Source organism: Halichoerus grypus, chromosome 1 (genome assembly GCF_964656455.1).
Source record: "Halichoerus grypus chromosome 1, mHalGry1.hap1.1, whole genome shotgun sequence".
In the NCBI taxonomy this organism is placed as follows: Eukaryota; Metazoa; Chordata; class Mammalia; order Carnivora; family Phocidae; genus Halichoerus; species Halichoerus grypus.
In genome coordinates this window covers 121,452,311-121,478,737 of record NC_135712.1, presented here as the reverse complement: position 1 = coordinate 121,478,737, position 26,427 = coordinate 121,452,311, and the positions used below count along the sequence as shown (strand labels likewise).

General features: G+C 39.7%; 1 protein-coding gene and 1 pseudogene across 3 annotated transcripts in view; one reads left to right on the top strand and one right to left on the bottom strand.

The window, feature by feature from the left end:
- Positions 1-395: 395 nt before the first annotated feature.
- Positions 396-1,048, bottom strand: LOC118528521 (large ribosomal subunit protein eL19 pseudogene; annotated as a pseudogene).
- A 5,383-nt stretch (positions 1,049-6,431) lies between these two features.
- Positions 6,432-26,427, top strand: part of ARMC8 (armadillo repeat containing 8) — a 105,601-nt gene continuing 85,605 nt past the window's right edge. Inside the window, exon 1 of one of the 3 annotated variants that reach the window (XM_078071454.1) lies at positions 6,432-6,722. Coding sequence is in view for 1 of the 3 variants with exons in the window: in XM_036080936.2 (XP_035936829.1) it covers positions 6,678-6,722 (45 nt within the window). In the remaining 2 variants the exon portion in view is untranslated. Of the gene's footprint in view, positions 6,723-6,885; positions 6,927-26,427 lie in introns of those variants that run through there. The other 2 variants (XM_036080936.2, XM_078071453.1) reach the window with 2 other exon arrangements.

Here is a 26,427-nt window from a genome sequence, read left to right as displayed (position 1 = left end):
ATAACCAACTGAAGCCCGGCTGCTTTTATAGTATCTCTTTTCCTATAAATAATTGGAACTCTTGTCCTAGCATTGATTTTAGAGGATCTGTTAGTGTTTCCACATCTAAATACAGAGAAGTGGTGCCTTAGCTGTTCAATTAGGTGAATGTTTATGGACAAGCCAAGCTCTGTGTGGAATATCACTCAGAGCTTTGCCTCGTCTGCTCCTCTTGACACTTCATGTCAGAGCTTGGGTGCCACCTCCATGGAAAGGGCTTCAGTCCTGGTAACATTTCCCTCCTAGAGGCTGCCTTAGCCCCATACCCTCTTACTTATTATTCTACATTCTAATAACTCCTTTTCTTTTTCTTTCTTTTTTTTTTTTTTGGCAGATAAAAGTTTGTTTTATTGAATAACTAACTGATCTGTGTTATTGCCAAGGCCACTACGTACAGACAAAAGAGAGGGAGTTTTATTTCTTGGTCTCTTCCTCCTTGGACAGAGTCTTGATGATTCCTCCTCCCTGGTCTGGAGCTGCTCTTCGCGGCGCCTGGGAGCCTCTGTGGTCTTCAATCTGCCGGTCTCAACCTGGTCAGCCAGAAGCTTCTTGCGAGCCTTGTCTGCCTTCAGCTTGTGGATGTGTTCCATGAGAACCTGCATGTTTTTGAACACCTGACCCTTCGTTCTCAGGGACAGGCTGTGTGATACATGTGGCGGTCCCGTCTTCTTCTTAGATTCACGGTATCTTCTGAGAAGCTGGAGCAGAATTCTTATCCTCCTCACCCAGGTTACCTTCTCAGGCATTTGAGCATTGGCCGTACCTCTTCTCTTACCAATGCCCATAGCCCTGCCCTTCCCGTAGGCCAAAGTGTTTTTCCGGCACCGAGCCCAGGAATGGACAGTCACAGCTTTCGGGATGATCAACCCATCTTTGATCAGTTTTCGGATCTGTTGACAGGAGTTGGCATCGGTGATTTCATTGCTCTCATTGGGGTCCAACCTGATGTTCTTTTTGCCACAGCGAGGACACTGGAGGCAAGCCTCTTCGGAAGCCTGAGCATATTCATGGCTGTGGCCGCAGCGCCAGAAGGAAAGTCTAATTGCTTATTTTCTTGTCTCTCTACCTTGTGTCTGAAAGCTCCGTGAGAACAAGGAATGTATCTATCTTGTTCATAATTGTATTACCCACTCCTGGGCACTGTGCCTGGCACATTGTGGACACCTAGTATATACATTTTGTTGAAAGAATACATTTGCAGGATCCTTGGTCCTCTTTTTAAAAATTGTTGTCTAAATGAGTTCCTTGGGGCGCCTGGGTGACTCAGTCGTTAAGCGTCTGCCTTCGGCTCAGGTCATGATCCCAGGGTCCTGGGATCGAGCCCCGCATCGGGCTCCCTGCTCAGCGGGAAGCCTGCTTCTCCCTCTTCCACTTCCCCTGCTTGTGTTCCCTCTCTCGCTGTGTCTCTCTCTGTCAAATAAATAAATAAAATCTTTTAAAAAATAAATAAATGAGTTCCTTTTTCATTATTAAAGAAAAAAATTGCTTAACTCACAACTACTCAATTTTTTACACTTAAATTCTTCACTGTGTATGAAGGGCATTCTCTTTATAAAAACAGTACAATTATCAAACTCAGGACAGTTGTAATGATTAGCAATCATCTACAGATTTTGTTCAGATTTTGCCAACTTTCCCATTGATGACCTTTGTAGCAAGAGGGGGGAAATGCTTTTTTCCTTGTCCAGGATTCAATCCCAGATCACAAGTTGCATTTGATTGTCATGTCACTTTAGTCTCCTTTAATCTAGAATAATTTTTCAGCTTTTCTTTGTCTTTCATGACAATTTTAAAGGATGTGGGTGTGTTGTTTTGTAGAATGTCCCTCAATTAGGGTTTGTCTGATGTTTCCTCATGATTACACTTGTGCATTTTTGGCAGGAATACTATGGAAGTGATGTTGTATCCTTATCAGTACATCCTATCATAGTGTCTATTTATCCCATTAGTGGTGATATTAATTGCAGTCTCTTGAATAACTGGTGTCTACCAAGTTTCTCTACCATCATTAGTCACTTGTGGGAAGATGCTTTGAGACTGGATAAATATCCTGTTTTTCATTATATTTTCACCAATTAGTGTAAGCATCCATTGATGATTCTTGCTTCAAACATTTATAGCTCACGTGGTTGTAATGTGGTGGCTTTCAAATTCCATCATTTCTTCTATATTTGTAAGTTGGAATTCTACCATAATTTGGTTATAAAAAGAACATTTTTTACTGTAATTTCTAATAAAAGACTTTTTCAACACCTTACTAATTCTACTTTATGCACATGCATATTTGATACCCTCCAAACACCTGCTGAATTACTGATGCATTATTTCCCATTGCAAAGCCCTTGTAGATTTTGCTTAATTAGCTGCTTAGGTGAGTACTTAGTTGTCCCATGTAGGATAGGCCTGTCAGGTCCCAGGAGACTGTGAGGGCTCTGGTAAGGATTTTGAAATAGAGAAGCCTGTGCCCAAATTGATTCAGCCTCTTATTCATCCCCTAAGCAACCTTAAACAAATTATTGAACCTCTCAGAGTGTCACTTTTATTCCTGCCTGCTTGAAGTTGGGAACCATGTCTTTATACTACTTTGAATCCCTAGTACAATATGTGCACAAGTAAACCCACAGTTAGTGACTGTTAAACTGAACTATATCTCTTCCTCACCACCATTACTGCATTTTCTCTTTTTGTTCTAAAGACTCCTCTGTTGTCAAATCTTGCTAAAGTTTCTTCCAAAGTCCTTTTGAGGCCATTCAGTTTTTGGTTTACATCTATCTTTCTATACTTTATGCTTTCCTCTTTTTGCATAGGTATGTTTCTACTTTCAAAAATTCGGCTTTCTCTATCCTGGCAATTGCACTTAGACATTTATAAATACTCTTCAAATTTCTTTCTGGCTACTTACTTTTTACTTTGCATTACTATTTTGCCTTATTAAATTCACACCTTGTTATCATTATTTTTTCAGAAATTAATACTGCTTGGGGCGCCTTGGTGGTTCAGTCGGTTAAGTGTCTGCCTTGGGCTCAGGTCATGATCCCAGGGTCCTGGGATCAAGCCCCACATTGGGCTCCCTGCTCCGCGGGAAGCCTGCTTCTCCCTTTGCCTGTCCCCACTCCTGCTCTCTCCATCTCTTTATCAAATAAATAAATAAAATCTTTAAAGAAAGAAAAGAAATTAATACTGCTCTGCAATAAGAGCCATGGGAGGATGGGGAGAAATTTCATTCTTGTTTGCAGGGAAGTCAGTGTGGATAGTTCCCTCTTCCCACCACTGTGCCACAGTTACCTGTTCTGTTGTTGCTGTTACATGAAAGCTGAATCAAAATCTTTTTACTCCTCAATTTCTACTCATTAATTGGCTTTGAAGAGTATACCTAAGGTTTTTTAGCAGCAAAATTTGAACTAGGAATGAGATTCCTGATCCCCAAGCTTAGAAGTTTGCTAATCAATGCTTCCTTTCCATAAAATGGCTATGTCAGTCTTCTGGAAATAAAATAGGAAAGCCTGAGTAGCAGAGGTGTTGGATGCTCTAGTTACATTCTCTAGCTCCTGTCCACTCTGATTTCAGCCACAACTCTAATGACGGTTCTGCTGCAAGCTCAGATTCATGCCGTCTATATTGCACCCCAAAAGCAAGCCTACAGATTCTGCTTTTCTATACCAGGTTAAGGAAGCCCTCTCTCTTCTGTGCAGAAGTACAATCCAGGACAGTTACCAGCCCTGGGAAAACCCTCAACCAATACCAGATGGGAGGGTGGATAAATGCTCCAGCTGCAAGAGGGATATCCAGGGGAGCATTCTGTACATTTTTCAGAGGTCCTCAAGGAGAAGGCAGTGATTTCAATAATGGATCCTTATATTGACTTTTCCTTTTTTTTTTTTACTCTCCCTGACCCATCAATTCTGGTCTCTGGAAACACTTCCCAAATAAACTACCTGCACCCAAATCACTGTTCCAGGATCTGTCTGTGGGGGTGACCAAACTAAGTAAAAAATTCATTCAATAAGCATTTACCATGATTATTTTATGCTAGGAAGTGAGATAAAAGACCTAGTAGATAAAATTCCTAGTACTTGTCCTGAAGAGTATAATGGGGAGACAAACAAGTAAACAATGACAAAAAAATTACAATATGGGGTCCCTGGGGGGCTCAGTTGGTTAAGTGTCTGCCTTCAGCTCAGGTCATGATCCCAGGGTCCTCGGATCCAGCCCCACGTCAGGATCTCTGCTGGGTGGGGAGCCTGCTTCTCCCTCTCCGTCTGCCACTCCACCTGCTTGTGCTCTCTCGTTCTCTCTCTCTCAAATGAATAGATAAGATCTTTAAAAATTTACAATATATTGTTGGAGAAGCTGTGTTAGTGGCAAGAACATTAAAAATGCATTAAAACACGGGGAGGGGTCATTTAACTTATACTTGGGGAAGGGGCTTCCTGGAGGATGTACTGCTTGAGCTAATGGATGAAGCATGGATAAACACAGCTATCACAACTCTATATTGTACAAATGTCAGCTGAAAATTCAATTGATACTTTTGTATCCTTTGTTCCAAAGGTTATGCTCTGCTCTTTATGGTATGCAGTATATGGCATGATTTTAGATGACAAATGGACATTTAAACTTTTTTGTAGCTATTATGTTAATACGTACTAGAATGAAAATAAGGAGCACAAAAAACTTGATTTTACAGACTATTATCATTTAGGAAGAAGAGAAAACTATTTAATGAATTGAAATTGACCTTAAAGAAAAATATTGAGTGAATAATAACACCTGGGTTTAGACTGACAAAGATTGCATGGGTGGTATGCAGATTACTGAAGTTTGGGAAATACTGCACAAGGAAAAATCTAAAATGAAATTCCTGCTTTCCAGAAACTCAGCAGTTGTTTGGGAACACAGAGCCGTAAGCAAGGATAATTAGGGCTACAATAAATTTGTAAACCAAGTACAGGTTTCCCCCATTATCCAAAATTAGAGAGTTCTTATCAAAACTTTCTAAACCAAAATGATATAAAGTGAAGAAGCAATTACCATTACTTTATATGGAAATATTTAGAAACATTTCTGAGCATTTCCAGACCTGAAAAATAACCTTTTAGGCATTTCTGATACCTTAGGACGTATCTTGCTAAGAGATGCACAAAATAAATGGAGATAAAGCACAGGTGTTCACAGACAAGTTCAAAGCTATGGGTGGCTTGATAACTGAGATGCTGAATGTAGTTCCCGGGGAAGGAGCTTGGGGATGTCACTCTCCCCTGCTGCCTGGGGTTGAGAGCTGCCTTTATAAAGGCTCACTGCAAAACAAACTCTAACTGCTATTTTCATTTACTACCTTTTTTCATAAAAGCAAAAATTCTCTTGGATTTCTTTTGTTAGCAAAAACGGGTTTTAATGTAGAGGGCTTTTCTAAAAGCAAAGTGGCTTAAGGGGAACTTTCTAAAAGAGGGGGATACCTAAACAGGAAGAAGATAGGAAAGCAGTGAGGAGCAAAGTGTAGAGGCTACAAGATCAGTTGGAAGGCTATTGCTCTAGTCCATGGGAGAGGTAGTAACAGCTTGAATTAAGGAGTGGCTATAAAAATGGAAAAAAAAAACAACAACAAACAAGTAATGAAACAGGCTCATTGCAACCATTCTATGAAAACTTACTGGTTACAGGCAGTACGCAGGTGAAACCTGTCAAGTCAAGTGCAGGGCAGTTTGGTACACACACGCACACACGGAGCGGGAAAGCTGGATTAATCAATCAGAAAATATAATTAGAAGCATGTTTTTATTTGGCTTCAGTTACCAGAGCACTTTAGTGTTAATTCTTCAGATATTTGCCCCCCACCTTTTTTTTTTTTTTGACTCAGAGGCTGGGGATATACTAATACATATATAACGCTTTCTACATTCCAGGCATGTTCTAAAGAGCTTTAGTTCTCCGTTTTCATAACCCTTATTTTATAGAAGAGAAAGCTGAAGCATAAGGAGGTTAAGTAACTTGCTGGAGGTAATGCAGCTAATAAGTGAAGTAGTAAAGATTAAGCCCAGGCGTTCTTGTTCTAGAGTATCTCTTCTTAACACTACGCCAGAATAAATGGGTCGGGCAGATTATGCTGAAGACCTGGTTCCGAGACCACAGTCCCTCCATCTGCAAAATGGCGATAATAACAACGCTAGGAGTCTGGTGCAAAAGAGTGAGATAATGAATATGAATGTGAACTTCAAATTACGTATGTGACTCCACATACTAGCTTTTCATAATATGAGTACGTGAGCTCCCGCATTGTAACGAGTTTGCAGCGCCAGAGCGAGACCCCGCCCCTGTGGCTCCGCCTACCGCGAGCGGCAGGTGGGGCTGGCAGATCTTCTTTGCGCATGCGGAAACTGCTGCCAGCTCCCACCTCTAACCCAGGCTGAGAGTAGCTGCAGTTTCTGAGAGGACGATTCGTGAGGAGGCCCTTGGCGCGGTTTTCCTTTCCTCTTCCTTCTGCGGGCCCTGGCCGTACTTCGCTGTGCCTAGAGCGTGGTGTGTTTTCGTCTACCTGCCTGATTTTCTGCAGAAGGTGCCTTTCGTTGGCCCAATAGTTCCTTGTCGAAAGTGCCGGCCCCCGCGCCGGCACCGGCCGTAGCCGGGTGGGAAGGCTCAAGATGGCGTGCCTGTTGGAGACCCCAATCCGCATGAGCGTCCTCTCGGTGAGTGACCGCCGCAGCTGCCCGCTAGCTCGAGAGCTCGGGCCGGCCCGCAGCATTCGCCCCAAACGTGGAGTGCCTCCTGCACACCACCCCTTGGGGTGGCTTCCGGCTCAGCTTTGGGCCATGGAGAGAGAGGGTAGGCGGGAGGAATAGACGGGACCCCGACCGAGCCAGAAACGTCTCCAACTCCAGGAGCTTCCACCGGTACCGTTTCTCGGGTGGCCTCTGGCGGACACGGTGGTTGGGCGTACGGGCAGCTGGCCCGGTGGCTCGGCTTGGGCTTTGCCAGGTGCTTCACTGAACCTTCCTCTCAGCGTTGCTGCTTCTCCCGGCCGAGCGCTCTGCCCTGTGAGGCGCCGGGCTTGCCGCTGGCCTGGGAAAGAGCGCCCATTCAGCCCCCCGCGGCGTTGGCAAGGAGAGGTGCAGGCACTTTGGGCCCCTACAGCCTGAGAGAGGCCAGACCAGGTCTGTGGCTTCTATCGCGTCCCGACACGGGCTAGAACTGCTTGCTTCTTGGCAACGGGGATTTCATGTCAGCTGCATCATATCTTAGTGTATGTAGTTATTTAAGCCCCTTTTCTTCGCTCTGCTTTGGAGGTCGCAGCTCGGAGTCTAAAGGAACCTGTGCCTGGCATTACTTTTTTTTTTAAGGGGAGTCAAACGCTGGGGGGAAAAAAGTCAATTTTCCTATTATTGAAAGAAGGGAATGTATTGACCCGCCAGGAAGTAATATCTAGTTGTTTGGGGGTTTTTTCAAGTTAAAAAAAAAAGTCCAAAATACAACTTTCACTTTTCACTGTATTGCTCTTGAGAACCAGGACCCGGAGTGAAAGTTACTGAGGGATAACTTCAAAGGGTTTTACAACAATTTAGAGCTGTCCAACGAGAGAATAGTCACTTTACCAGTGGTCCATTTACTGTTGTTGGAAATAGGCAAAGACAGGTTGGCCGTCTTTTAAACTTGTGAAAGCTGTCTGATACTGAGAGGGTGGTTGGATTACAGATTACCTGACTTGTCAGGGTCCTAGAATCTGTGATTCCAGCGAGTTTCTTTTCTCTTCCCTGACTTCTCCCGCAGAGACACTCACCTATCTGGAAGCACTTAGGACATTTGCTATGATTCAGGGTTAGAACACTGTGGAATACTGTAGCCTAGATAATTTAATTTGGGGGGCGGGGGCCGTCATCCAATTTGTCTCCTGATCGATTTTAGCAGTCTTTTTCCTTATTTTATACAGCTTGGGGAAACACTGTTCATCTAAGTATTGAATCAGGTTAGCCTTTTATTCTACTTCTGTAATACCCAGGAATATTTTGTGGGCAAGCAGGTGAATGACTTTTCCCTCAATATGTTTTTTTAAAAAAATATCCCTCTCAACTGTCCTCAAGTCCCTTTAATTATCTTGTTTATCCTTCATTTCAGCTGAAGCTTCTTTACTTTTTGTACATTGTCAACTTGTATCATGCATACAATTGAAAATTTTCATTTGTTTCTCTCCCTCAGTAAATAATATTTCCTGTTTAATTTTATGCAGAAACTTCTTGAAGAGTATTCCCTACTTCTAGTTGGGATTTCCTTTAGTTCTAATCTCATTGGGGGCTTATATATTTTTCACAGTCCCAAAGTCTTGTCTGTCAATTCATCAGTTATAGAGCCTTGGGAAATCAGATGCCACTGTGGCACCACCTTTTGAAATACAGAGTGCAGATGGAACAGGAAATATTAATCAGAAATTACCTTGAAAATAACTGATTCCTTTAATAGGCTGCTTACTGTGCACCAGTTATGTAAAACACTCTTTAATGTATACTTATAGGGAATGCAAGGATGAGATCAGATGTGCCCTCAGGGAAGTCACAGTCTGAATGAGTCCACGACATGATAAACATAATTCAAGCAAGGGGCAAATCATATGGCTTTAAGGGTTTAATTCAAGGCCCTTTATACCTTCTCCCCTATGAGAGATCTCATTCACTGTTAAACCTTAACTGTGATCCACTCACGTATTACATTGCCAGCCTTGACTTTTTTTCCACATAGTCTCGTATCTTGAATTGTGTGGATGTTACCTGAGACTTCTAACAAAGCACATTCCCTTCTCCTAAGAGGACTTAATTATGACTTTCCATTTCTGTTATTGGTACTGGCTTTCATTGATCACTCTCTGTTAAACCTCTTGGATCATCTTTGGCCCTTAGCCTTTTCGTGCCCCTATATCTAATCAGTCCTTAAGTTCTGTTGGTTCTTAGTATTTCACACATGTGGCTGTTCCCGTGGCCACCCTTTCATATCATTTTGTGCCTGCATTACCACAGTGTCCTCAGAATTATTTTTACCACTCCTTATGTCTTACCCTCTCAGTTCCAGTCCATTCTCCACAGTAATTTTCCTATAGAAGACATTGGACACATTTTGTTCCTGTTTCAATTCTTCAGTGGGTTCCTATTGCTGAAAGGTTGATAATCATGTTCAACTTCGGATATAAGATTCTTTATCCTCTGCATGAACCTTCTATCCCATATAAACTGGCTTTTTCAAATTGAAGTGATCTTGGGTTCTTCCAAATCCAGTAACTCTTACTGTCTGCCTGCTCATTTGTACATATGAATTATAGCTTTGTATGGATTCATTCTTGTAATATATTTTGAACTTCTATCATTTGCCAGGCATGGCATTGGGTTTGGGAATACAGTGGTGAGTGGCATAGACCTGTTTTTGCCCTTTGGAAATTTTAGCCTAATGGGGAAAATAGATATCAAATCATTACACAATTCTTTGTGAATGGTGATTAGTGTTATGAATTAAAAATATAGGGTGCTGTATGAGCACGTAGTAGGGGAACCTGGTCTAATGGAGAGGGCAATGAGGAGAGCTAGGGAGGATTTCCCTGAAGAAGCGACAATGAACTGAGAGTTCAAGGATGGTTAAGAACTAACTAGAAAAACAGAAGAGTGTTCCAGGCAAAGGAAACTGCTTTTGCAGAGGCCCTGAGGCCTTTAACAATTGTTCTATCTTCTTAGTAAATTAATTCAGAGGTAAGTGCTTGACCTTTTTCTTAACCCCCACTGCTATTTTTAACACTATGTCTTGCATATACAAGGTATTCAGTAAATGGTTGAACTATCTATTTTGGGGAGTTGAACAAACTCTCCAGCTGTCTTTCTAGGCTGCACCATGATCATCCCTATCCATCTTTGGTTTGCACTTTGGTTTGCATTACCCTTTTCTTTTCTTTTTTTTTTTTTTTTTAAGATTTTATTTATTTGACAGAGAGAGACACAGCGAAAGAGGGAACACAAGCAGAGGGAGTGGGAGAGAGAGAAGCAGGCTTCCCGCCGAGCAGGGAGCCCTATGCGGGGCTCGATCCCAGGACCCTGGGATCGTGACCTGAGCCGAAGGCAGACGCTTAACGACTGAGCCACCCAGGCGCCCCTGCATTACCCTTTTCAACAAATTTATAAATTCTCCCATGTTTCCCAAACTCTTGGATGATTTTACATTGATTGGATTGTTTAAAACTTTTTATTCTGAAGTAATTATAGATTCATGGGAGGTTGCAAAGATAATACAGAAAGATCTCTGTGTACGCTTGGCCCAGTTTCCCCCGTTGGTTACATTTTATATAACTATAGTACGATATCAAAACCAGGAAGTTGATACTGGTATAAGTATATGTATAGTTTTGTATCATTTTGTCACATGTGTATAGTATAGCTGTCACCATAGTCAAGATACAGAATTAGTCTATCACCACAAAAATCTCCCTTATGCTACCTCTTTGTAGTCAAACCTACCTACCCCCTGCCCACCAACCCCTGGTGACCACTAATTTCCATCTCTGTAGTTTTGTCGTGTTCCATAATGTTACATACAGTATGTGACCTTTTGAGATTGGCTTTTGTCATTCAACATAATGACCTTGAGATCCATCCAAGTTGTGTGTATCAATAGTTTGTTCTTTTTTACTGCTAAGTAGTATTCATGGTATGGATGTCACATTTTAGCATAAACCTATTAGACATTTTGGTTATTTCCAGTTTTTGGCTGTTATAACCTGCAGTGAACAATCATGTACAGGTTTTTGTGTGGACATAACTTTTCATATCTCTGAGATTAATGCCCTGGAGTGTAATTGCTAGGTTGTATGGTAAATGTTATGTTTAGTTCTTAAAGAAACTGACACTTTTCTAGAGACGATGTACCATTTTACATTCCCATCAGTAATGTATGAGAGATCCAATTTCTCTGCACCCTCACTAGCATTTGGTATTGTCATTATTTTTTATTTTAGCTGTTCTAAATAGATGTGTAGTGATAACTCATCATGGTCCTAATTTGCATTTCTGTAATGATAAGTAGTGTCAAAAATATTTTCATTACTTGTCATCCATATTTTATTGAATATAAAGAACTATTTTAGTGAAGTATTTCTTCATATCCTTTTGCCCACTTCCTAATTGGGCTGTTTGTGTTTCGACTGTTGAGTTTCGAAAGCTCTTTATAGATTCTAGTATGAGTCCTTTGTCAAATAGGTGCTTTGCAAATATTTTCTCCCAAGTCTGTAGCTTATCTTTTCATCGTCTTAACCATAGGTTAAAAAATGAACTTTGATCTCAACTTCACACCTTATACAAAAATTAATTCAAAATGGATCATAGATTTAATTATAAAGCATAAAATGAAACTTTTAGAATAAACAAGAGAAAATCTGCAGAACCTTGGACTTGATGAAGAAGTCTTAGACATAACACCAAAACCATGACCTATTTAAAAAAATTTTTTTAATTAAAAATTAGTAATTGGACTTAACCAAAATAAAAATTTATCTTTGTGAAAGACTCTGTTAAGAGGATGTTGCATTTTACTTTGGTCACTTTCTAATGATTTGAGAGAGGCAAGGTAATAAAATTTTATTGAATAACATCATAGGCTTGTATAGACAGCTAAGGCATCTATTAATTTTAATTGTCTCCTTTATAGTGTTTTCCTAGTGCCATTATGCCTTTTCGACAAGCAGCTAGTAGAACTGTACAGGATATTCCAAGTCTGAGTATTCCTTGATTTTGTTCTGTTCTTGATAATTATAAACATTTGTTGGCCTTAAGCTGCGTATTGATTCACTCTCTTAACATGGACAGCTGACAGTAGGAAAAATTTTTATGTGACGTTAAGCCCAGCTATACTATAAGCATGAATTTGGCTTCTCTTGGTTTTTAGTAATGCAAAGTAAAATCTGGTCAGCACATTTTAAAGTTTGCCATTAATTCCCTCCACAAAGCACCAGGATGCTCAGGGTATGTTAGGAGGTGTTCCTAACAGGAATTTAACAGTATGAACTTCCAAATCTTTACTGGCAATGTGTGAGGAATGGGAGATGCTCATTGTATGTTTCCAGGCATTGTGTTGTCTCTTTAAGGGAAGATTGCCTCCTGCATTCAGACACTGGGTGCTCAAGAAGTTTTTTAAGCTTGGGGTGCCTGGGTGGCTCAGTCATTAAGCGTCTGCCTTCGGCTCAGGTCATGATCTGGGGTCCTGGGATCAGGCTCCACATCTGGCTCCCTGCTCAGTGGGAAGCCTGCTTCTCCCTCTCCCCACCCCCTGCTTGTGCTCTCTCTCGCTATCTCTCTCTCTCAAATAAATAAAATCCTAAAAAAAAAAAGTTTTTTAAGCTTTACCAAGAGTTAGAAACACCTTAGTGTAGGGTCTTTCTATTTCACTTGGAGGTCTGTCTCCTATCTCCTCCCATTCTTGTTAAGAATTTCAAAATAGTGCCAGGAGCCAGGAATTTCAGTGGTTTTGACTTATATCTTTTTCATTTCTGATTTGGCAATTGCTTTGCAGTGCCATCTGTCATGTTGGCTTCTGGGTAAAGATACGGAGTTATTGACAAAGAAAAATTCCTGTTACCTTTTGGAAACTAGAGAACAGCTGTCTTCACTGAACAGTGGTGCCATGATCCCTGGGACTATTTAGATAGGAATGAAAGGTATTCCTAATAAGAGCCATTTTGCAGAAACAGCCCCCACTTGTCACTTTGTTAAAGGAAAGCTGTTTTACCTCTTTCTATAAAATCAGAAGAATAATGAATTAGCTACATTCTCCAGTATATTCTTAATACAGTTATTAGAGGAGGGGGAATGATAAGAGAGTATATGCTGCCTCATGAAAATGAAAAGTTGTGGTCCAGTGGTAAGAGTTTCCAGCTTATAGGATCTATTAATATTTGGTGGTCTTTACCACCTGCAAAATTATTATAGAATGCGAGATTCTTTAAGGGCGCCTGGGTGGCTCAGTCGGGTAAGTGGCTGCCTTCGGCTCAGGTCATGATCTCGGGGTCCTGGGATCGAGCCCTGCATTGGGCTCCTTGCTCGCAGGGAAGCTGCTTCTCCCTCTCCTCCCTGCTCATGCTTTCTTTCACTGCCTTTCTCTCTCTCAAATAAATAAATAAAATCTTTAAAAAAAGAGTGTTTTAAAAATTTATTAAGCTCAGAAAGTTATAGGTGTCACTGATTGAATAAGGGGAATGAGGAAAAGAGTCATGATCATGATCAAACATGATTGACGGGATTTTTACCTTTACAACTAGGTGGTATCATCTACTGAGGATTAGGAGAGGAACATGTTAGGGAAGTAAGGAGGAAAAATAAGTTTAATTTTAGACATGCTGAGTTTGCAGAGTTTTCTGGACATCCCTTTAGAGGTGTCAAATAGGCAGTTGGATATTCTGGAGTGTTTTTCATACTACCAGGCAATTCTCTAGTTCTCTATGGACCCCAGCCAGGTATCGTACAATTTAACTCAATTCTTTCACTGTTTACCTGAAGATAGAGTCAGATCCCACAGGTAAAGGGTTCAGTCCTACAAGACTGCCCCTCTTCAGGCACCAGTTGCAAGTCCAGGTTGTTCTTCTGTGCCTCTGACCAATCAGCTATAAATCAGAGGTTCTCACAATGCCCTCCTAGGTTTTGATAATTTATTAGAATGGTTCACAAAGCTCAGGAAAATCTTTACTTATGTTTGCCAGTTTATTATAAAGGATACAGGTGAACAGCCAAATGATGAGGTACATAGGGCAAGATCCAGAGGTGTCCCAAATTCAGGAACTTCTTTCCCCATGGAATTGGGGTATGCTACTCTCCTAAGACATGGATGCATTCACCAGCCCAGAAGTTCATCAGATTTTATTGAGCTTTAATCTCCAGCACTCCCCTCCCCCCACACACACCATTTTACCCCTTCCCAGAGATTGCTGGGTAGGACTAGAAGTTCCATCCCTCTAATAACGTGGTCTTTCTGGTTACCAGTCTCATCCTGAGGCTCTCTTGGGGCCCTAGGGCCTAATTGTTCAGTAGCATAAACTTAGGTGTGCTCCAAGGGGGATCCTTATGAATAACCAAAGACACTCCTATCACTTAGGAAGTCCCAAGCATTTTAATAGCTTTGTGCCAGGAACCGGGACAAAGACCACATATATTTGTTACACCACACACATAAAGATCTAGAGCTTAAACCTGGGGTGATCATTATTTGGGAGTCATCACCATATTGATCAGTGGTTCTAACCTTTTAAGGATAAGAGTCTCAACATCCTCTTCCCCAGAAAAACATGCATCTGCCTAAAGAATCACATAATTTCAATTGGTTCATGATTCCCTAAAACCTACACATCAGTCTTAAGTTAATAATTCCTTTTTTTTTTTTTTTTACTGTTCCCAAAGTCAGTCACAAAAACATATATAGCAAAATTTAGAAGTCATTTACATTCATTTTTGAATGGTAAAATTTGTAACAGTAATAAGGTTTTAAAACTCATATAAGGTATCATGTGGGGACTTGGCTCTGAGGAACCATACTCTTTTGCTTAGTGTATGCCGGTGATCTTCTATGAGGTGGACTATCTCTGCAGAAAGGGTTTTATGTAGCAGATGGTGTAGCAGGCCTGGGGGGAAAGGGTAGATTAGCTGGAGATCCACGCTAGGACTAAGTAAAATACTTGGGGGGTCTGGGCACAGGCAAAGTGGAATAGACAGATTACACGTGGCCCATGGTAGTGGCATGATTGTCACAGGCCACAGTGTAGATTATGGGTTAGACAGATCCTTAGTGGTACTATAGTAGGAAAGCTAATGCATCAGTTGTTGGAAGTGATGAGCTGAGTCTGAGTCAAGCACCATGGATAGCTCCAAGGCAATGGTGTTCACTGTTTCTGTGAATCTGAAGCAAATAAACCCTTTTTTTTTTTTTTTAATCAGGAGACACAGCTAGCCTGTCTGGACACTACCACTTACAAGGTGTACCATGAAAGATGGCACCCAGGATCTCTAAGTCATTACATGATTTCAATCTTGAATAATAATTTAAACTATTCTTGTGGTCCACCCATGTATGAGTAGCCTTACTCTGTTTTGTCAAGATTGAGGAGCAAGCATTTGAATACATTCTAGTGGATTTCCTGGGCTATCTTATCATCTTGGGAGGCATTTAAGTGAACCTCAGCCAACCCAGAGAGTATCTCAATCTTTGTAAAACTCCTCACAACCCTTGTCATTCCTATGCCCCAAAGATAGTTTTTGCCTCCTTGGACTTCCACATTATGCTGCTTTGTACCATTGATCCTTACTTAGTTCCTTTTCTCTATCTGAAAGGATCTCTTCTTGGCCCTCAGTCTTCAGACATTCCCATCTACATTGAAGAGTAAGTGAATAGAATTTAATAGTGAGAAGGAACCTTAACGATCATCCAGACCCAAACAACTCCTTGTGATTTGACCATACTTTAAAAGGATAAACATTGCAGTACCTGATTAGAAAGAAGCATGGATGCTAAATTGCTTCCAGTTCTTGTGACCACCAAAGCATGTTTATAGCAATTGTTGATATTATAAAAAAGCTATAATATTTTATTACATTAAAAACTCAGTACCGAAAAGGTAAAGGCTACTCTTCATATCCCCTTTAATCTAACTGTGCTCTGGTTTTTATTTATTTATTTTATTTTATTTTATTTTTTTAAAGATTTTATTTATTTATTTGAAGAGAGAGACACAGCGAGGGAGGGAACACAAGCAGGGGGAGTGGCAGAGGGAGAAGCAGGCTTCCCGCAGAGCAGGGAGCCCGATGCGGGGCTCGATCCCAGGACCCTGGGATCATGACCTGAGCCGAAGGCAGACGCTTAACGACTGAGCCACCCAGGCGCCCCTGTGCTCTGGTTTTTAAATTATGAAAAAAAATCCCTCTTTGTGTGAGTGTAAATTATGGAGTCTTTGGAAGAAATCTGCAGATAATCTTTAGTTGATTCTTGTCATTTTTTTTTATTGAGGAAAACAGAACTAGAGAGGCAGACTTGCCCACTGTATATGCTGTTATATAAAGTGTCAGAGCCATATATCTAAACACCTAATTAGAATAAACAAAAAACAGTTAAAGTTAAAAACAGTTAAACAGTTAAAGTTAAAAAAACAAAACAAAACTGTGTGCACACCCTTACATTTTAGAATTTTATTTTCAAACTCTGAGCACTGATTTATTATTTTAAAGTGTTTCCTTAACATGTAAAGTCCGATTTTCAGTCTTATTTATTGAGAGTTCAGGGTTGCCTCTTATCCAGGTAGATTAAGTTTAAAATTATGTATTTAAGTGTTTTCACGATTGTATTTGTGAGATTTAAAGCTGATTATACTCTAGGAGTCTCAGTTGCCATTTTATAAGCCTTCCAAAGTTGCTAGGGGCTGCAAAAAAGCAGGGCTTTGCTTAATATGGAGAGAGAGGATGCTGTGAACCTCTAGAAACACCAAGGTATGAATCCCATGATAAAAAAAAAAAAAAGAATAAAAATAGTTGCAAAAATCCTATGTGACAGGTCTGGAAGAATTTGAATGAGAATCTGATTGAGTTCTAATGAGGCCAGAAGTTTACCAGAATTCAAAAAGTAAAAGAAAAACAACAAAACACCAAAATCTTGGGTTTTGAATAGTACATGGGCATTTTCTTCTCATTTTTCTTCCTTTTGGAGGCAGGTGGGAATCTTGGAATATATAGGAAGGGCATGCTAGCTATCTGCAAGGAAAAGGTCAGTCTTTGTTGATGATTTTATTTTTTTGTATTGTCCCAGATGGATTTTTTTGCCCTCAAAATTAGGAAAGAATTATCTAGCAGTTAATTTTCTTTAATAGTGAAATAAACTGTCTGTCAGAGGAATACTGTGTATCACCAGAACTCTTTAAGCAATGGTGAGGCAGTATTTAGAATTTTGTGAGTTTATCTCACCAGAACACAGCCAGAATAAAGGGGGAGACATGATTTGAAATTAAGGCACAGTTTAGTAAAATACTTTGAAAGTATTGATTTCAGGGGCACCTGGGTGGTGCAGTCAGTTAAGCGTCCAACTCTTGGTTTTGGCTTAGGTCATGATCTCAGTGTCCTGAGATCGAGGCCTACGTTGGGCTCCACACTTAGCGCAGAGTCTGCTTGGGACTCTCTTCGCCTCTCTCTGCGCCTCCCCACCGCCTGCTCCCTCTCTGTCTGTCTCTAAAATAAATAAATGAATCTTTCAAAAAAAAGTATTGATTTCTGATATTCTGGATTATGGCAGCCCTAGTCTCGTTAGGGACAAATACAAACCTATCAAGTGTCCCTGGGCTTTAAAATGAATAATTGCAAATTTATGACTGATCTAAGCAGTACACTTATTTGGCGTTTCAGAAAATTACCAGAGTGACAAAAGGAAGCATTTTTTTGAACTGAGAGTTTTGGAGGTGTCAGAAAATCAAATTTTGGTTTCACATTATTTGGGGAATGGGTAAGAGATTCTGGCATTCCCAGTTGACTGGAACATTAAGAGCTGTTTGAGTTGGTGGCTTCCAACACTGCCAGACTCCACACCCCCTTTTTAAACATACTTTATAGTGTCTCCTTGGCTATCCTGAAGTGAAATTCATTGATAAGTTAACCGTTCTCACATGTTACTTTTATTTTTAAAGATATTTATTTATTGATTGATTGATTGAGTGCGAGCGAGGGGAGGGACAGAGGGAGAGAGAGAATCCCAAGCAGGCTTCAGGCCCAGTTCGGAGCCCAATGCAGGGCTGGATCTCATGACCCTGAGTTCATGACCTGAGCCAGAATCAAGAGTCGGACGCTTAACTGACTGAGCTACCCAGGTGCCCCTCACATGTTACTTTTAATGAGTTGGCATTATGGGCGCCTGGGTGGCTCAGTCAGTTAGGTGTCTGCCTTTGGCTCAGGTCATGATCCCGGCGTCCTGGGATCAAACCCTATCCACCCCCGCCATGTTGGGCTTCCAGCTCAGCAGGGAGTCTGCTTCTCCCTTTTCTTCTCTGCACCTCCCCTACTTGTGCTCTCTTGCGCTCTGTCTCACATGCTCTCTCTCTCTTTCTCAAATAAATAAAATCTTAAAAAAAAAAAAAATAGAGTTGGCATTATGCCCCAGGTGGTATTAAGGGAGAAAGAGCAGGAAACAATATAATTTGAATACTACTCAGGTACTACTATATTAGAAAGTAGTGATTACCGGTACTGATATATTTGCAGATGTACTAATTTGGCTGTGACTGTGACTGCTACACTACAGGCTGATATAAATAGGATGTTAACAATTACTTAAATACAATAAGTGGTGTTGTTTTTGATGTGACTTTCTGAAATGAACAATTTTTGGTAAAGTTTCTAACAAGATAAAGTACAGCTTTTTCCTTATTCATATGGGAGTTACATTCTTGGGAAAACGATTGTACTGTAAAATACAAAACATATTTTGTGTTTATGTGTAAAATGGAGTTAGATTCTAGGCTCATAATTTTTTAAAATTTTGTTTGTGCCCTACATGACTGCATAGTGGAAAGTCTTTTGGATGTGGGCCCATTGTCCCATGCATTGCAGAACATCCAGCCAGCTTCCATAGTCCTTGCCCACTAGATATCAGTAGTACTTGTTGTCATTTTGACAACCAGAATCACTTACATGAATTTATAAAATATGTCCTAGGGAATAGTGCTGTTCCTGTTTAGAACTGTTGAGAGCCTGGGACTTTCTGAGTGGTATATCTTAGTATATTTCCCTCTTTCTCTCCTGCCCTTTTCCCTCCCCCCAGCTTGTAAGAGTGTATAGTATAAGGACATGGAAATAAAATGTGCTATTAAACGTTTTCCCCCGTAGTGTGTATAGTCCTCTAATATTCTTATTTATCACATTTATTGCTTTTTGTCTTTCTCCCCTTGCTGAAATGTAAGCTCTGCAAAGGTGGGTTGGGGGGTGGAGGGGTGTCTTTGTTCATTACCTCGAACAAAAGTGCCTGCATAGTTGTTTAAATATTTGTTGACTGAATTAAAGGGTACAACTTCAGCTTTGTTTTGGATTCCCAAGTGTATACTGTATCATTATAATACTAAATTGCATTTCTCAAACGCACCACATTGCTTCAGAACTCTCTTGTGCATGTATTGTGCTCTCCACCTAGAGTCCTTGTCTTTTTTTTCCTCCCTTTTTCACCTAGCAAAATAATACTGGTTTTTCAGATTAATCATCCTCACTGCTTAGACATCACCTCCCATTCCACCCCTAACTTTAGTACTTAATTATATCTTCAACTTTCTTTTTATCTTGTATCCACTTACTACATTTATCCTGTGTTATAAGTTACACTTGTAAGTTACATATATCTCTGTTTTCTTTCTATGCTTTGAATGCCTTGAGGGTAAGGGATTTTTATCTCTTACCAGCACCTAGCATAATGCTAGGTATAAATTAAAGATATTCACATGTTGAATTTCAGCCTGAAATAGGTTTTAAATGGAATCTTCATAGAGTTCAAACATTTTATATTTTTAGTTGTGCTTCTTTCATTTCTCCCCAAAACTAAGATTTATCCTTACGGTGCTGAATGATGAGCATTATGAACAATTTTATCTTGAAGTTTCTAGTAATTTGTGGAATAATTGAGATACTAAATTTCGATTGGCAATTACTAATTTAAACATTTCCTAGGGGTCAGAATTTCCCATTGAGAATTGTTAACATTTTTATTTATAAAAATCACATAAGTGAGAAAATAGATACAAAAATGTTTTGTAAACTGTAACATACTAAACAAGTGTCAGATATAATAAAACTATCTCCCTTTTCTTCTGTGTTGTTTGTATGGGAGGGAGAACACTACACATTGATTACTTAAACTATAACTGGTATTCTTAACTGTGATTTTATGTTCTCTCTGAGTCCATAACACCTACAGTTATGGAAATTTTAAAAATGCACATACTATTTTATATATTTTTAGTGGTTTTTAAAAATCTCAAATAATGAAAGCTTAGGTTTTTAAGTTCAGCACTCAGGTGCATATTTATTTCTTGCTAAGTACTTAGCTTGCTCTGGGAAAAATGCATCAGGTAAGAAAAAGTATCTTTGAAAAAAAAAAAAGAAAAAGTATCTGTCTGAATAATTAGGCTTTAACCATGAATATAAATGACCAAGGGAATCATTAATGCACTCATTAAAGCAAGTATCTTTTTTGTACAAAAATAGAATTTCCCTGAAATCAGTATTTGGATGGTGCTTTTACATGGAGTTTTCCTGTATGTTCTCTCATTTGTTTCACATTCTATGTGGTAATGTCACCATTTTATAATTGAAGAAATAGTCTCAAATTTTTATTTTTGCCCTAAGTCACAAAGCTAGTAAGTAGTAAAATGAGAACTCAAACCCAAGTCTTCAAATGACAGATCATTTGTTCTTTCTACCAGACAATTCTTGAGTGTGTTAGAAATAAAGAACATTATATTTTAATGAAATGTACAAACGGCAAGACTTCCTTGCCAAATGAAATAAGTAGTTTGATATTTTCTTATTAACACTGTTACTCTTCATTTTCTAATAAACTCATTGTTTTACTTCAAATTTTAAAACAGCAGTTGAACACTTTTATAGTTCTTAATTTTTAAGTTAAATCCCATACATGGCAAGTCTGGAATTTAGTAATTTGGCTTCAAAACCCTTTCTTAAGGATGTGGTTTTTTTTCAAATGACAGGGATTTGTTTATTTTCATTTATTGAGATATAATTGGCATACAGTATTATATTAGTTTCAGGTGTACAGCATAGTGTGAAATGGTCACCAAAATATGTCTAGTTACCATCTGTCCCCTTGCAAAGTTAGTGTTATTGATTCTATTTCCCATGCTTCATGCTGTACATTACATCCCGTGACATATATTTTATTACTGGAACTATGTTGATTCCCCTCATGCATTTGGCCAGCTGCCAACCGCCCCCCCCCCCATTAATCTCTTCTATCTATGAGTCTGGGTTTCATTTTGTTTTGTTTTGTTTTTTAGATTCCACATATAAGTGAAAACATGAATTATTTGTCTTTATCAGACTTAATCTCACTTAGCCTAATACTTTCGGGGTTCATCCATTTTGTCACAAATGCCATGATTTCATTTTCTTTTATGTCTGAGTAATATTCCATAGTATATACTGTTGATTGACCCTTGAACAACATGAGGGTTGGGACACTGATCCCCCCCCATGCAATCAAAAGTCCACATACCACTTTTGACTCCCTGCAAACTTAACTACTACTAGCCTATTTTTGAACAGAAGACTTACTGATAACATGAACAGCCTAATATCACATATATTGTATATATTATATACTATATTTTTACAATAAAGTAAGAGAACAAAATATTAGAATAAGGAAGAAAAATACATTTATAGTACTATAAAAAAATCTGACATAAGTGGACCTGTGAAATTCAAACCCTTGTTGTTTAAGGGTCAGTTATACATGTTACATCTTCTTTATCTATTAGTACATTAATGGATACTTAGTTTTTTTTCATACCTTGGCTATTGTAAATAATGCTGCAGTGAACATAGGGGTGCATATATCTTTCTGAATTAGTGTTTTTGTTTTCCTCAGCTAGATACCCAATAGTGGAATTGCTGGATTATGTGGTAACTCTATTTTTAGTTTTTTGAGGAACCTTTATACCATTTTCCATAGTGCCTGCACCAATTTATATTCTCAGCAGTGCACGAGGATTCCCTTTTCTCCACAGCCTTGCCAACACTTGTTATTTCTTGTGTTTTTTATTCTAGCCATTCTGACAGCTGTAAGGTGATATCTCATTGTAGTTTTGATTTGCATTTTCCTGATGATTAATGATTTTCAGCATCTTTTCATATGCCTGTTGGCCATCTATATGTATTCTTAGAAAAATGTCTATTCAGATCCTCTGCCTATTTTTTAAATTGGCTTGTTTTTTTGTAACTGGGTTATATGAGTTCTTTGTGTATATATTAGATATTAACCCGTGATAGGATATATGATTTGCAAATATCTTCTCTCATTTAGTAGGTTGCCTTTTTGTTTTGTTGATGGTTTCTTTTGCTGTGCAGAAGCTTTTTAGTATGATGTATTCACATTTGTTTACTTTTGCTTTTGTTTCTGTTGCCTTTGGAGTCAGATCTAAACAAACATTGCCAAGACCATTGTCAAGGAGCTTCCTGCCTATGTTTTCTTATAGGAGTTTTATGGTTTTAAGTTGTACGTTCGTTTTTAATCTATTTAAAGTTGTTTTATATATAGTGTAAAATAGCTGTCCAGTTTTATTATTTTGCATTATAGCTATTCAGTTTTTCCAACATAATTTAGAAACTGTCCTTTCCCACTGTATGTTCTTGGCTCCTTTGTTGTAAGTTGATTGACCATATATAATTGGGTTTATTTCTGGGCTCTCTGTTCTGTTGATCTACATGTGGTTTTGTGACATTACCATACTGTTTTGATTACTATAGCTCTGTAGTGTAATTTGAAACCAGGGAGCATGATACCCCTGGCTTAGTTTTGTTTTTTTCCTCTCAAGATTGTTTTGGCTATTCGAGGTCTTTTGTGGTTCCATATAAATTTTAGACTTATTTGTTCTCATTCTATGAAAAATGTCATCGAAATTTTAAGAGATTGAATTGAATCTGTAGAATGCTTTCAGTAATATGGATATTTTAACAATACTGATTTTTCCACTTTATGAGCACAGAATATTTTTCCATTTATTGGTGTCTTTGGTTTCTTGTGCCGGTGTCCTATAGTTTTCAATGTATGGGTCTTTGACCTCCTTGGTTAAGTTTATTCCTAGGCATTTTTTTCTTTTTGTTGTAATTATAAATAGGATGGTTTTCTTGACTTCTCTTTCTGATAGTTCGTTATTTGTTTTTGTGTATTAATTTTGTATCCTGCAAGTTTATTGAATTCCTTTATTAGTTTTAATAGTTTTTTGGTGTAATCTATTGATTTTCTGTATATAGTGTTATGTTTAGATTCCTTTCTTATTTTGTGTGTTTACCATAAGTTTTTGCTTTGTGGTTACTGCAAGGTTCACATATATCATCTTGTGTATGTGATAGTCTATTTTAAATTGATAGCAGCTTAAATTTGAACACATTCCAAAACTTTATATTTTTACTTTCTCCCACCCCACATTTTATGCTTTTGATGTCACTTTCTACATCTTTTTATTTTATGTATCTCTTGGCTAATTATTATAGTTTTAGTTAATTTTATCATGTTTGTTTTTTAACCTTCTTAGTAGCTTTATAAGTGATTAATATACTACCTTTACTACATATTTACCTATTTCAGTAAGAATTTTTGCTTTTGTATACTTTCTTGTTATTAGTGTCATTTCTTTTCAGTTTAAAGAAGTCCCTTTAATATTTCTTGTAAGGCTCGCTTAGTAATGATGAACTTTTTTAGCTTTTGTTTGGAGAACTATCTCTCTTTCAATCTGAATGATAATCTTGCTGGTATTCTTGGTTGGAGATTTTTATCCTTTCAGCACTTTGAAAGTGCTGCCTTCTGGTTTGCCACTGCCCTCTGGTTTGCAAAGTTTCTACTGTGAAATCTGCTGATAACCTATGGGGTTTCCCTTGAACATAACAATTTTGCTTTTCTTGTGCTGCTTTTAAGATTCTGTTTTTAACTTTTGACATTTTAATTATAATTTGTCTTAGTGTGGCTCTCGTTGGTCCATTTTTTTTGGAACTCTCTAGGTTTCCTGGGCCTGGATGTCTGTTTCCTTCTTTAGGGGAGTTTTCAGCCATATTTCTTCAAATAAGTTTTTTGCCCCTTTATTTTCTCCTTCTGGGATCTCCTGTAATGCAAGTGTTATTCCACTTGATGTTGTTCCAGAGGTCCCTTATTTTCATTTTTTAAAATTATTTTTTTCTTTTTGCTGCTCTGTTTGGGTGAGTTCCATTGATTTATCTTCCAGCTCACTGATCTATACTTCTTCTTCCACTGTATTGAATCCCTCCAGTATATTTTTCAGTTATTGTATTCTTCAGCTTTGTGACTTCTCTTTGGTAGTTTCTCTTTGTTGAAGTTCTGTGTTCATCCATTCTTTCAAGTTTGATGAACATTTTTATGACCATTATTTTGAATTCCTTATCAGGTAGATTACTTGTCTCCATATCAGTAAGGTCTTTTTTCTGAGGTTTTGTCTTGTTCTTTTGTTTGAAACATATTTCTCTGTTTCCTCATTTTGTTTGACTCTATGCATTTGTTTCTATCAGGCAAAACAGCTACCTTTCTCAGTTTTGAAGGAGTGTTTCCCACCCCCAAGATCTTATTTATTTATTTATTAGAGAGAGAGCATGCATGTGAGCAGGGGGGAGGGGCAGAGGGAGAGGGAGAAAATCTCAAGCAGACTCTATGCTGAACATGGAACCCAGTGTGGGGCTTGATCCCACGACCCTGAGATCACAACCCGAGCTGAAACCAAGAATCAGCCACCCAACCGACTGAGCCACCCAATCGCCCCTTGAAGGACTGGTTTTAGGTAGGTTCTGATCCTTCTCCTTCAACCTTGCCCGAGCTCTTGGTTGTCTCTTGCACCTTTGTGATTGTCCAAACTGCCTGATTTATTCTTGATATGCCGCCATTGTTGTGGATGTGCCAAGACTTATTAGCAATCCAAGAGAAGGAATCTCTTTTAGCATCTAGTTTCAGGCTGATTGGAAGCCAGACCTTTAGGCAGCAGCTTTTCAAGTGTGCAAATATATGCAGTCCTGTGGGGCTGCAATTGTAATTCCTGTGGGCCTCCAGACCAGAAGATCTGGAGGTGTCTCCAGGGCAACAGTTGAAAAGTCTGGGCTCCAGACAAGTGTATAAACTCCTTCCTGGGGAGTCTTGTGGTGTTTCCCTGGGAGTGCGTTTTTAGCCTCTAGATGTGTGGGGAACTTGATGCCTATCCTTCAGGCTAAAGCACTGGGCTAAGCAAATAGCCTTTTTTTCGCAGGAAGACTGAGGTTGTGTTTCAGTCTTCTGTCTCTGCAGTGCTTTGGGGGTGGTGGCCTGCCACAAGAGCTGTCTGTCCAGTTGTTACAGTCCTGTACAGCTCTGGAAAGCCAACCGTCTTGGCCACCAGGGCCGGGTAGTCAAGAGATGTTCCCTGTGTGGGTGTGTGTGCCTACTGGCTTCAGCAAGGCAGCTGGAGAGTGTGGTGGGTGGGGCAGATTCACAGGCTTCAGAGAAGGAGCAGAAAAATGTCTTGTCTGTGATTACCCGTGGGCCTCAACAATGCTGTGAGAAAGTGCCTTGTCTTTGTGTGTGCTCCAGCTTTAGGCTGGAAGTGGGAGAATGCCACTGCCACTGGTGTTTACCTGCCCCAGCTAGGGGGCAGGGGAATATCACAACCACTTGCACTTGTGGACTTTAAGTAGGCAGCGGGAGAACTCGGAGACCATTTGCACTTGCCTGCTCTAGCCAGGGAGCAGGGTAGCACTCCAACCACCCATGCTGTCTGGCCTCAGCAAGTGCCAGGACCACTCACCCCAACGCATCCCAGCAAGGCAGTGGGAGGGTGCCATGTCTGAGGTTACCCACCTGTGCTGGCCTAGCAGTCTACATGGAGAGTGCAACAATGGTGTCAGCCAGCACCTCTGTCTCTGGGGAGCATCTCAGCTGTCCCTCACCCCTCTAGTTGATGCTTCTAGATCAGCAAATGATTCTCCTTCACATATAATCTACATGCTTCTCAAACTGCTGTTTTTTGATGGGTCCTGGGGCAGTGAAACCACATATGAGCCCTCCAAGCGGGAAATCTCAGTTTCCTATAGCACTTTAGGACCCCTGGATATTAGCACCATTGGTTTTCTAAGCCATTCTGGGGACTCGTTTTTCTGGTATAGATCTCAGAGGTCAGGGTGCCCAATGTGCGCACCAACCCCTCCCTTCTCTGGGAGAAGCACCTAACTGGTAAGATCCTTCCCTGTTGTGTGCCATGCCAGGGGGTAGGGTTTTTTGCAAGTCTCTGTCTCTTCCTCTCTTACCCATCTAGATGTGACCCTTTTATCCTTTGTTGTGAAGAGCATTTCATCTCGTTTTCAGATCTTTTTAAGAGTGAAATGGTCCAGGGGCGCCTGGGTGGCTCAGTTGTTGAGCGTCTGCCTTTGGCTCGGGCCATGGTGACAGGGTCCTGGGATCGAGTCCCGCATCAGGCTCCCTGCTCCGTGGGAAGCCTGCTTCTCCCTCTCCCACTCCCCCTGCTTGTGTTCCCTCTCTCGCTGTTTCTCTCTCTCATCAAATAAATAAAATCTAAAAAAAAAAAAAAAAAAAGGGAAATGGTCCATATGTAGCTGTATTGGTGCATCCATGGGAAGAGATGAGTTCAGGATTTTGGCATTT